Here is a 13003-nt window from a genome sequence, read left to right as displayed (position 1 = left end):
TCAAAAATATTTGAGGTGAAAAGGACCACCTTTAAGCTCCTGGAGTCGTGCAACCTAGGAGATTACCATATTGAATACGCTCTTCATTCACAAGACTTTCGAGGTTGTACTTTGACCATTGATTACTCCTTTATATATTTTGATTATACAATATTATGAAAATGCCTTTAAACAGAACTTAACTGCTTAGTAATCTTGGTATGATTTTATTTTTAATACTTTACTGATTAGCATACATCTACGAGAGATTAGTAAACAAAATTTAATCTCGAAAGTCGAAAATTGTACATAACAATGTACTCAGTAACATCTACTACTACTAGTATTACGGGGTATGTTTCATGAAGGGTAATATTTATTACTGATAAAATGAGTATATAATGAACTGTTATAGAAAACACTGTCATTACTCTTATTAGATGACTTGATTAAGCATTGAAATAAAGAATGCAATTGTTATTCTTCTCATATATGGCTGATTTCATTGGAAAATAACCAACTTAAGAAACATATTGCTTCTAGTACTCAACTTCCTACAACAAGATGTTTCATGAAATTCATGCCTAATGTTAAGTTGTTCCAAACAGTCTGTCCTTTCTATATATTTGGAGCACTTCAAAACGACGATTTTATCTACAAATATTCTTCTTTGCCACCTGATCAGATGTATTGCATCTCCCTAGCAGCATACTACATATTTTTCAACCTATCTAAAGTACTTTATGTCCTCCTTTTAGCTTTATCTTGCATCTTTATACTGTCAAAAGATGTAAACATTTTGCTGCAGTCTGCATCTGTTTCTAATGGACCAGCTGACGAGCATTTATATTATCTAGCCTTTACTCAAAAACCCATTAATCATTCTTTCTACATGATACTGCTGCGAAATCTTACCAATATAACTCATAATTCTGTAAACTGTTTGTTCTTGTAATTATTGGTCATTTATTAATGACATTGAGAAATTCAAATTAATCCGGTGAAAGGCATAATTTGCAATACCGTAAAGAAAAATTTTCTCTAAACAATCTTGATAAGAAGCTGAAAGAAAAAGAAAAACGAGTTGCAAAGTATGCAACTACTTTACAAACATAATCTTACCCTACAATGAAACTAAAACACAAAACAAACAATTTACATTGAGGCAACAGCTGCTTTTGATGCTGATGCAGTAGGAGCTCTACTGGCAATTGTCCTAACACGAGTAGCTCCTCCGTTGCTGTATTTCTTCTCAGGTTCCTCATTGATTCCACAGGCAATTTCAGATGTAGCGTGTCTTTGAAATCTTGCAGGGTTCAACTCTTCTCGGCTGTAAGACTTTGAAGTCCAAGACTCCGTTGAATCAGCTGAAGTTGGCTCCCAAGTTGAAGATGAGAGCCAATTTTGCTGACTTCCACCCACATAGCTATTGCTACCAGAAGACTCCTCGTCGTTGAAGTCTCCACCCTTCATCCTTACTGTCACATACTTGTGTAAACTCGGCTCCATCAAATCATCACTTACTTTCACTTCTGATTCAACAAAGGGGTCCTTGGACTCTAAAACCTTCTTACTACTGTTGAAAGAGAAGTTGGTTTCCTTTGGGCTTTTTCGCCTGTCATCAGAGCCAGTCATGGAGTTAAGATCTGCCACAGCTTCAACAATTGAACATGCTTTGCTGACACATGGTGGGAGTTTGTATGAATTGCTCGCCTCCATGTTAGAACTTCCAGCATTATTACTGCTACTGACATTTGCATTAGCAGTAGCATTAGTATTAGCATTCGTGTTTGAGTTTTTCTTCTGGTGGAAATTCTGAATGTCTCGAAGCAGTAGAGAGTTATAGTCAGTAGCCGGGGTAGGGGCTAAAAGAGCCTCAACACTGATGTCCAGGTCTCGTGATCGCCTTGCAGACCTACTTCTCATCAATGTTTGTGGCAACTTGAGGGTCTCAGCACCCGAGACAACAACCGGAGTCACCATGGCATCATACTCAACTGTATCTAATTGCCCCCTCTTATCCTCAATCAATTGCTCAACATTCGGCGTCTGAAGCTCATTCACTCTGCAGTAATTAGTTTTTGTAACCTCATATCCTTCAGCCCCTCTGCTTCTGCTTCTTCTATGAGTCCCCTGAATAGATGCTTTAACATTGTTTGTCTCTGCATACTTGTTCTGCTGCATCACAATTCACAACAGCAGCAACCCAGCTTATACACATGATGCAATTAAAAACAGAAATATAAATCGCAATCTCGGTCACTCTAAGGCAAGTCAATCAGCACTGCACTGATGATTACTGCATCTAGGCCTAATTTTTCAAAATTGCCTATTAATTGTACAAACAAGTGAACCTAAAATATTTGTTACATACACCACCCAATTCATATCAAATAGTTTACCATTATACACGAATTTCAAAATGTCATTTGTAGAAACAAGTGAACCTAATATATTTCACAGAAATTGCAAATAAAAAACTTTATTGTGATTGCTGAGCTAATATGCAGTAAACTAGTCATGTAAATTAGCATAAAATAGCATGTCCAATCTACTAACAATCAACAACATTAAGCACAATTAAGAGGCTAACAAATAAAAAAATACAAAAAGTTACCTGAAATCCAGAATTAATAGGCTGCTTAACAAGCACAACATCCTCCTCAATTTCCTTCCCTTTACTAACAGGCCTCTTGTTAGAAAGCGGATGAAACGGAAGCGAATTAATATCAATCTCATTCAAAGGCGTTCTCCTAAACGGCGAATGCTCGGCTTTCCTTGACCCATTCCGGCTCAACGGAGCCGAAACCGGCTGCTGCTGCCCTCCACCATTCCCTTGATTACCACCCCTTACAGGTGAACTAGCCCTTGCAGGTGAAATAGCTCTAGCAGGTGACTGAGACCGCGGCGAACCCACATTTCTCTTCACTAAAACCCTCTTCACATTCCCATCATTTCCATTTCCAACACTACCCTTTTCAACAGACAGTGAAGTCACAGTTGCAGGAACAGACACTAATTTCCCAGGCCTAACAGTCCCATTACCATTACCATTACCATTACCATTGTGTGTTTGAGTTATTGGACTTTCGGACCGTCTTCCAGGAGACCTACTAACCCTTCTACCATTACTCTGTGATCTCTCTTTACTCCCTGACCTTAATTGTTGTTGGTCCCTCTCCCTACTCCTACTCGGAGTACTCCTCCTACGATTCGAACCCCGGGACTGTCGCCTCCTGGATCGTTCATCATCATCATTCAATTCATCTTCATTCCCATTTCTCTTGGAATCCTCAATAGTATCATTCTCTCTATCGAAATCGAAACTCCGTTTCGAACCCGAATACCTTCTTCCATGCCCATTCCCATTACCATTACCATTTCCATTCCCTTTACCAGATGAACTCCTACTAAGCCTACCACATTGAATCAAAATGGCATCAACTTCTTCCTTTGTACAACTTGAAGTTCTTACTGCTTGCCCATTTGCAGCAGCTGCTAGTATATTCCTACCAATCTCTTCGGACCCGGATCCTCTACTCGGGTCACTCGAATTCGATGAATTTGAAGCTGACCCATCTGTTTCCGGTCTATTATCATTACTTTTTCTGTGTTGAATTACAAAAACCTCCTTCTTCTTCTTTGTAAAAACCTCCTTTGTTTCACTTTCTATCTCTTTTGTGCTACATTCCGGTTTCGGGGCTGCCGCCTCGAAACCGGCTAATTGCTTCTTAGGGTGCTCTAATTTAACTGTAATAGGAACCGGAACCGGTACCGGAAGTTTCTTTTTTGTATCAGTTTGTTCGATTTGTGAATGTGAATTTGAACATGGGTCGTTCTTGCTCAAACAACAACCCATCTTTAATTTTGATGGGATTAAACTAAAAATCTGAAGGATTAAAGAGAAAGAGAAAGATAAAGATAAAGGGTTAATTAAAGTAGGTGGGAGGAGCAAAATGAGAGGTAGAGAAGAAAAAGATTTGAAATTTGAGGAATTTGGAGGAGAGAGAAAAGAAAACAGGGCACAGTTTTCAAAGAAAGAAAGAAATTCAAATTTTGGGGGAAGGGCGGGCGAATGTGGAAATGTAGCCGTTAAATTAAAAGTGGGTGATTTCTGATGTGTATGTTTTGGATTATTTGTTTTAAACTCACTTCACTACTGCAGTACAGTAAGAAATGACCTTTTGTTTGAAATTACTTACCCTTTTAATTTAGAATATTTAATGTGTATGTGAATCTTTTTTTGTCACATTATGGTTTGATTTGAAATTGGAAACGGCTACTTTGTGCTGTTATGCATGTTACATTGTTAGAAAATTTTGGATTTTGCTGCTACTAGCTTTTTTGTTTAGCAATTTTGGAAAGGAATTTATTGTTTGGATGTTACAAATAAATTGACTTAATCACGGATGTTAGAGATGGAATTAGTAATCTAGGAGACTAGGATTATTAGTTTAGGGATATACTCTGTATTTTTCTTGGTGCAAAGTTTACGGATAATCAGTATTAGTAATATTGACTAAGTATGCATAAATAAAAAAAAATTACTACTCCATTCATTTCATAATGTTAATCTCATCTATGCATATCGATGTAAAATTTTGAACGCAAATATCTTTAATCTCACATTAACAAAAATTATAAAAATTAGATATGTAGGAGTCTAGATAAACTATATGGTATTTATAGTCAGGGGAGGTTGAATATTATTCAAATTGGATATGAATTTAATATGAGTCTAAGCCTCATATTAGATTTCATTTACCGTAAACCTCCTTAAATATTGTGTAATAGAGTTGTATGGAAACTATTCGAATTGAGCCAAGATTTAGCTTGTTCGAGCTAAGCTTGATAATAGTTATTATTGTTCGACCTATCTCAAGTGTGAACGATCATGTAAAAATCTTGTTTGAGCTTAGTTCGTTAAGAATGTGGCTTGTTTAAACTTTATTTCACAAAAATGCATACTTGTTTTCATTTTGAGTTTCAGATCGTACTTGATTAAATAAATAAGTCCTAACTAGTTTATCATTAAAAAAATAATTTCAATAATTTTTAATCCATCCACTTAATTTTATTTTATTTATGTCTTCATTCTTTCTATAAAGAAAAGGGAAAAAAAAAACTGATGATCACATAAATCTGATTTAAAACTAAAATACTACGTATAATTAACATGGAAATTTATCTAGAATGACTATAACACCCTTACACCCTAGCTAAGTGCAAGCTACTGCAAATTAGGACTTAACAAAATAATGATGACATTAAATGTATATAAATGCAACCGCCAACCGTTGGTACGTATACGTAGTACTCGTACAAATTGTGACGATCGCTTGAGTCCTTAGACCCTTAAAACACTGGTGGGCGCATCAAGTCCATCAATATGCCGATAATTAGCTTCAAAATGTCCATTTTTTAAAAAAATTATACTCTGTGTGTTGTTAAAACTTTTAATTTAGTCTTGACTTTGCTTAACATGTGGATGTTATATTTTTATTTCATTCTATACAGTTATACTCGTTAATTTATTGTGTATGCAATAACATTTATGGTTAATAATGTACATGAATTATTGTTTAATGCGGAGTGTTGAAATAATTATTACACACGTATGAAATTAGCTTAAACTTGTAAGTTTGGTGAAATAAAATGTCCTGGTATTTCTACATTCTACCTAGGACTCCACCATTTTCCTTGGATGTTATGATCATTTGTGACTTTTCTTCCCTTCCTTTCCTATATAAACTCAAACAAAATCTCAACTAAGTACACAAACAATCAACAAATACAAACTCCAAACATTTTTCTTTTCAATTAATTTTTCCAACATGATCACCTTTAAATCTATCTTCATTTTCTGCATCTTCATAGTTTTTGCCTCCCTAATCTCCACTCCCACCCATGCAGCCACTTTCACAATAAGAAACAACTGCCCTTACACTATTTGGGCAGCCGCAGTACCCGGTGGTGGCCGACGTTTGAATACCACCCGGTGAAACATGGACTATCACAGCCAACCCTGGACAAGATCGTGGTCGCATTTGGCCCCGTACTGGGTGCACACCCAATGGGTCAAATGGGCTTAGGTGCATCACAGGAGACTGTGGTGGGGTACTCCAATGCACAAATTATGGGACACCCCCTAACACCTTAGCTGAGTATGCCCTAAGACAATATAACAACTTGGATTTCTTTGACATCTCTTTGGTTGATGGGTTCAATGTGCCCATGAGTTTCTTGCCTGTAAGCGGGTGTAGCAAAGGACCCTCTTGCACGACTGATCTTATCGGTCCGTGCCCTGATCGGCTTAAGGCACCGGGAGGGTGTAACAACCCGTGCACGACGCTCAAAGATGATAAATATTGTTGTATAAATAATTACAGGGATAACTGTGAAAATAATATAGTGCACCCGGGTGCACCACACCCGGAAAGAACATTAGGCATATTTTAAAGAAAATGGGAAAAAAAAGAACATGCTAGTGTGTGAAAAAGAACATACCTGTGTTTGACAAAAGAACATGTTTATGTTTGACAAGAACGTGACATTACAAAGAACATAAAGTCTGTAAAAAAAGAACATGTTATTTTTCATGGTTACTTGGGTGGTTGAACGTGTTTGAAAAAGAACATTATATTTGACAAAAAAGAACATGTTCGTGTTTGACAAAGATATAGGTGATCATTGGGCGGACCGGGGCAAGGTTAAAAAATCAGCTCACTTCTCGAGTTGGGCCAAGTTTTGGGCTGAAGTTTTTGTGCCCAAACCTGCCCAAAATGGTCCGGCCGTGCGGGCTTTTCGGGTTGAGTAAAAAAAATCAACTAAAATGCATAAAAACGCAATCCCAAACTCGCCCAAAAATTTAAATTTACGGGCTGGGTCCGACCCGATTTGGGGGCAAAAAAAATCTGCCCAAAACCCGTCCAAAATCAAGTCGGGTCAGTCTAAATTTGATCACCTCTAGCCAAAGAACATAAAGGCTTTACAAAAAGAACATGATAATAAAGTAAAGAACATGTTATTTTTTCTAGTTACTCGGGTGATTTTTTTTTAAATGTACATACATTAAAGAACATATTGTATAATGTATAGAACATATATTTCAAACTCAAAGAACATAATAATCAAATTTAAAGAACATATTATGCTCATGTTCTTTATAAATATCTATAATGTTCTTTTTTTCGCCCATGTTCTTTTAAATATACCTAATGTTCTTTCTGGGTGCACCATGCGCATGGTGCACCCGGGTGCACCAACCATACATTAGATAACTGCCCTCCAACAGATTACTCTCGCTATTTTAAGAGTAGATGTCCAGATGCTTACAGTTATCCTAAGGATGATGCTACTAGCCTTTACACTTGCCCTTTTGGTACCAATTATAGGGTTACATTTTGCCTTGATTTGTATAATACTCTTCAAATCTATCTAAAAATGTACTAGGATATACTTACAATAATACTCCCTTATAAATAAATGGGATGTTGTCCTAGTATAATAAATAATAAAACGCATGTGTATATTTTTTTATTATTGTAGTGTGTTTAAGAGTGCAATGTTGTGTTTTGACTTCCAGATATCTATTTTTAAAATCTAACAAATTGATGAATGCCTTTGAAAATTGACATTTTTTGTTCTATGAAATTTATTTTAATATTAATACCATTCAACAAACTCAAGGACACTATTTTATTAGGAAATGTCACATTTGATAACGATCTCACTTTGGACACACCTCTCCTTAGCTTTACACTATCATTGCATTTTTTTTTTGGGGTGAAAGAGAGGGGCAAAAGCCCCAAAGCTAACAAATTAAAACAACATAACTTATAGAAAACAAGCAACAGATCGAAACAAACAAACAAGCAAAAACTAAAATGCCAAACTTCTTAGCACTAGAAGGGACCATAAATAAGATTTGATGATGCCAATTTGTGCAATCCTTACGCAACTTTGTGCACTCGTGTCCAAAAAATAAGTTTTGTAATGTCACACATAAGTTCTATGAAGCTAGAGAAATCCACGAGTAGATTTATATATTTCATTTCATGGCTTTCACTTTACTTTGCAATTTTGAATGAGACTTTATTTCAAACAAAATGGACTTTGAACTTTTTTTTTGAAACAAATCAATTCATTAATAAAAAGCCATCCGGCATCTACAAATGAAACCTAAATTAACAAATACATAAAATTGAATCAAATTAGGTTTTCCTTCATCAGAGCTACGGTCGTTGAAAAGATCTTGCACTGTGGTACATCTCTCGCACACATCGCTGGAATATACAGCCTTTTCGGAGAGACGGTCTAACGATTTGTTGTAGCCGTAAGGATGATTCTCATCTGATTCGCCCGAACGCATTTGAAAATTTGACAACCGTTGCGATCCCGAACAAATCTTTACCAAAGAACTGACAATAGGGCAAAAGATGATTACTTTTTTGATGAACCCTAACACACAAACAAACCCTAAACAAAAACAAACAACTAAACTAACGAAAACTAACGACTCCACCATAGGGAGACACTCCACCATAGGGAAACGGACGAAAATCTACACTGCTTGTGTAGATTTATTGAAATTCAAATTGCAAAACTAAATAATATTAAAGGAAAAGGGTCGGAAATAGTCTAATTTCCGAAGAAATTAGACTATTTCCGGCCTAAACGGCCAAGATTTTGGAGAAACCCTAGAAGATAGAAGGAGAGGAGAGGAGATGAGAAATGGACTTTGAACTGTAGCAAAGGTTCTAATTGGATAGAAGGTTTTTTATTAGTTCTAATATCTATCTATTAGTGAGATGGTTAAGCTCAAAGAAAGTCTTAGTGAGAAGAAAAAATCATGAATGCTTGGATTACAAATAGACTTAAATTCCAATCCATAACCCTAGCTAGGCGCTTCAAGTCTTATATTAATTTCTCAACTATACTTATTAACTGAAGATATTTCCATTTTATTTGGAATATTAAGAAGTTGCTTAAATGTACAAATTCTTATCAGTTGAACAAAGTTGTTTATCTTTTGAGCTGTACCCAATTAATTATTTGGGGGTATAATCGTCTTTTCAAGTGTCAGTGGAGGGGTACATGCGTCTTTTCATGTATTAGTTGAGGGGTATATGTGAATTTTCTTACTAAACAGTAAAAGCAAGTTGCAAACAGTAATAGGACAACTCACCAAAAGTACTGAATAAATGACCACGCTTTTTCAATATATTTACAAAAATGCCACCAGATTAACAAAAATTAGTTTATTTGGCAAATAAACTTGTATTTTCCCTTGTCTTTTAGTTGAATGTTGACATGAATAATATTTGATCATCATTTGATACTTCAAACTTCACATATCATAAGAAAAATAGTTTGCTAAAGATTAACAAATCTATTTTTGAGAAATTCTGCAATTAGTGGTTCATACACCCAGGTGTACCATGCGGTGTACCATGTGCCTGGATTAAAGCGGAATGAACATCGTATATAGTTATAAAGAACATTATGAATTTATAAAAGAACAATTTTTTTTTTGGTGCAAATGAGGGGCTAGACCCCGAGAGAAAAACACAAAAAAACAAACAAGTAAAAAGAACTACGGTGGGATGAAACGCGGCATAGCCACACCCACTACATCATCATGTAAAATTCTCCCTAAAGCTAAAGGGGGAACTTGAATCAACTCTATATTGTTGTTCTGAATTACTCCTTGGTTTGCTAACAAGTCTGCAGCTCTATTTGCTTCCCTATAGATGTGATGAACCTCGACTTGCCAATTTGTTTCCTCTAGCAGCTTCTTACACCTCGAAATGATGTGAATAGCTACTCCTACATACGACTGATCATTCCTCAATACTAGAACTATTGCCTGACTATCCATTTGCACTTGTAGTTTACTTGGGCCTAGTCTAGCAGCTAGTTCCAGCCCATACTCTAAAGCTCTTGCTCCAGCAACAAAAGCATTACAAGACCCCAACTTCAACGAGTAAGCATACATAAACTTACCAGTGCTATCCCTGATTAGTCCACCTCCCCCTGCAGGACCAGGTGATCCCCTCGCTGCACCGTCCGTATTTAAAACCAGCCATCCAAATGGTGGAGCTAACCATCTTACATTGGCCTCAATCCTTTGTCTCCTGCTTGGATTCAAACTTTGATCAAGATCACCAAAAGATTTCCAAGTTTCCTCAAATTTTGCTAAGAGAATAAGCCTTATATCAATAGGATTTTCATCTCCTTTACCATACACTACATTATTTCGCCACCTCCATATCCACCAAATAGCAATAGCAAAATTGAGTTTTACCAAAAATTTAATGTCAGATCATTTCAAAATATTTAGATATCAAGAATTTCTCTATCTAAAATTATTTTCACTAAAAATATAATTCAAAATTTCATTTTTAAATTTCAAAAATTCAAAATTCAAAATTTTAAAAATACTTAATTTATATACCTTGAAAAATATTGTTTGTAATATAAAGAATCTATACTTAGGACTCAAAAAAACATATTGATTAGACTCCAAAACATATTTGATTCCATATAAAAAAATGATAAAAGAACATTCATCAGAATATGAAGATTATCATCTTCAACCTTTGAAAATATTACCAAAACAGAAAAATAGTAAAAAAAAAAATATTGAAAAATACTTCTCTTTAACAACGAATTCGTCAATTACACCTTTCAATTAAAGGATTCATGGGAATGGTAAAATCAACTCCGTAATTACCTTAAATTACTTCGAAATCCAAAATTTATCATGGCTTCTCTCTCAATAAAAACTTCATTTCTCTCTATTAACAAAAAAAATGAAATTCTATATACCAAAGTAATATTGAATGTAAATAATAAATCAATTTCATAAATCAAGGAATATAAATCACAAACCAATACCTTAAATCAAGGAGGGAATCGTTTTTATTTTTCACTCGTGTACTTTGTATTTGCACACGATGTTCTTTTTGTGTTTATATAACTCTTGTATTCTAAGTGGGTGTACCATGAGCATGGCACACCTAAGTGTATGATGAAAATTTCAAAATTCTTGATGGCAAGCCTAAGTTTTGAATATAAAGCTTTGGTAGTCAAATTAAATTTTACATTTCAGTGATACTCCTGCTTCATTTATATTCTCAAGTATAACCAAAAACAATTTTAAAAATATGGATTATCATTGAGAATTAAAATTAAGTTTGGCTATTAACGAGAAAAAAAAAAAAACAAAAAAAACATTGGGCAATTTACTGCTCCATTAAAACAAAAGTTATCTATGGGCTTAAAAATGCTTATTGGGCCTAGGACTGTTCTAAATTGGCATGGTCTATATTTTGGGCTACAGATATGGATTATTAGTCTAGTTTGGTCAATTGGATCTATGAGCTTAAAAAAAAAAAAAAAAATCAATGTTTTAAAGATCCTTTGGCACTACTAGTCAGATAAAAGCTTAAAAGTTAAAACACAATATGTAGACAAAGTATAGACAAAGAATGATAAATAAACACAACATAACATATTATTATTATGATCATTATTTTCAGCTGAAAATACAGAATGCTAGAGCTGAACATTAAGACCAACTAGCTCTAGCTTATTACACATATAGTTGAATTTCCATCAATCTATAGCTTTAATTTAGCATGTATATTATGAAGTATCATCACATGTATAAGTAATAACATATCATCCTTTGTTAGTTGTTCATCAACGTTCAAGGGCAGAAAGTGAGCCTATAATTAGTTCCAGAAGGACAAGAGAAAGTGCTAGTTGGATCATCATTAGGGTAACTATAAGCATCAGGGCACCTTTGTTTGTAAAACCTAGAGTCACCATTAGCACCACATGTTCCGATACCTTGCGACGTGCAAGGACTTTTACACCCGCCGGGAACCCTCCAGTTCTGGGGGCACTGCCCGTTAATGTCAGCCGTGCACCTAATTGTACGACAATTCCCACCAAGTGCACCGGAGTTGGAAGTGGGACTGAAGGAGATTGGGATATTGAAGCCTTCGATAAGGGATATATCGATGGTGTCGGTTGGATTATTTGGTTGTGCTAGAGTATACTCGAATAGAGTCTTTGGGATTGTACCCCAATTGCCCGGGTTACACACTAGTTTACCACACCCTCCGGTTTGACAATTGCCGTTGCCATTGCCATCAAAGTTGCACCCAGTTCGGCCCCAAATACGTGCCATTTTGGTCCCGGGTGCTGGGTTTAGGTTCCATGTGTTTCCTTTATTGAGTTGTCTACCGCCTCCTGGATCGGCGGCAGCCCACACGGTGTAGTCACAGTTGTTGACTACGGTGATGGTGGTTGCATGGGTGATTGTAATGATGGACAGTAGAATTGTAACAAGAGAAAAATATATAGGACTCATAATGATGAATGGTATATTTTGGTAATATATAGTTTTTGGGAGGATAGTTTTGATGTGAGGAAATGTAGAGATGAGGGGTGTTTATATAGAGTTTTGAGGGGGCTAATCTGATCTTCTTTGCGTGCATGTTTGGTGAATTATTGGTGCAATTGTAATCTGACGGACATCTTATGGTAACAAATTGTCAATGCCAAAGGGAGTCATCATTAGACTTTTACGCATATCAACTCACAGATTTAATCATTTATTTTTTAGACAACACAACTTTAATCATAGATTTGTTTTATTATAACTTTCTAGCTCATTGCTCATAATCACATATAATTGAAATGCCATTAATCTAAAGCCTTAATTAACATGGATTATCTATCTAGAATGACTTAATAACACCATGTTAACTACCAGACGTGCAATCTACCGGAAATTATGACTACATAATGGTACGTTATTACGGTAATGGCATTGAATAAATGAATTGAATGTAAACGCAACCGTAGTACGTTGTACAAGTTAACGATCGCCAAGGTCCTGCATCAATTGTGTCATCATGCTGATAGTTAGCTTCAAAGTGCCTACAGAGTATTTTAATAACATACTCTATTCATGAATGTTACTTAAAAAACGAAGGGAGTATATGTTATT

General features: G+C 35.5%; 2 protein-coding genes and 1 pseudogene across 3 annotated transcripts; 1 reads left to right on the top strand and 2 right to left on the bottom strand.

Annotated features, from left to right (window-relative positions):
- Positions 1-641: 641 nt before the first annotated feature.
- On the bottom strand, positions 642-4323 carry LOC110702480 (uncharacterized protein At1g65710-like). Of its 2 annotated transcripts, none has more exons than XM_021880191.1 (2): positions 2597-4323; positions 642-2157 (listed from the first exon to the last, which is right to left on the bottom strand). In XM_021880191.1, the coding sequence occupies exons 1-2, from the start codon at positions 3836-3838 to the stop codon at positions 1135-1137; spliced, it is 2265 nt and encodes a 754-aa protein (XP_021735883.1). In that variant the 5' UTR covers positions 3839-4323; the 3' UTR covers positions 642-1134. The 2 variants fall into 2 exon arrangements, with proteins under 2 accessions (XP_021735883.1, XP_021735884.1); XM_021880192.1 differs by having other exon boundaries at positions 642-2154.
- A 1348-nt stretch (positions 4324-5671) lies between these two features.
- On the top strand, positions 5672-9283 carry LOC110702373 (annotated as a pseudogene).
- Positions 9284-11513: 2230 nt separating this feature from the next.
- Positions 11514-12507, bottom strand: LOC110702372 (thaumatin-like protein 1). The gene has a single exon (XM_021880077.1). It carries the CDS (start codon positions 12359-12361, stop codon positions 11693-11695), a length of 669 nt encoding a protein of 222 aa, XP_021735769.1. The 5' UTR covers positions 12362-12507; the 3' UTR covers positions 11514-11692.
- Positions 12508-13003: the final 496 nt, after the last annotated feature.

This window comes from Chenopodium quinoa, unplaced genomic scaffold (assembly GCF_001683475.1).
Source record: "Chenopodium quinoa cultivar QQ74 unplaced genomic scaffold, ASM168347v1, whole genome shotgun sequence".
Taxonomy (NCBI): domain Eukaryota; kingdom Viridiplantae; phylum Streptophyta; class Magnoliopsida; order Caryophyllales; family Amaranthaceae; genus Chenopodium; species Chenopodium quinoa.
The sequence above is the reverse complement of the archived record's forward strand: the minus strand, read 5'-3'. Positions and strand labels throughout refer to the sequence as shown.

What these genes read in the sequence shown, in the direction of transcription:
- LOC110702480 (XM_021880191.1), bottom strand. Translation starts at nt 3,838, where the DNA reads ATGGGTTGTTGTTTGAGCAAGAACGACCCATGTTCAAATTCACATTCA. An exon ending in CTATTAATTCTGGATTTCAG is followed by an intron (nt 2,158 to 2,596) that starts GTAACTTTTTGT and finishes ATTGTGATGCAG; the next exon opens with CAGAACAAGTATGCAGAGAC.
- LOC110702372 (XM_021880077.1), bottom strand. Translation starts at nt 12,361, where the DNA reads ATGAGTCCTATATATTTTTCTCTTGTTACAATTCTACTGTCCATCATT.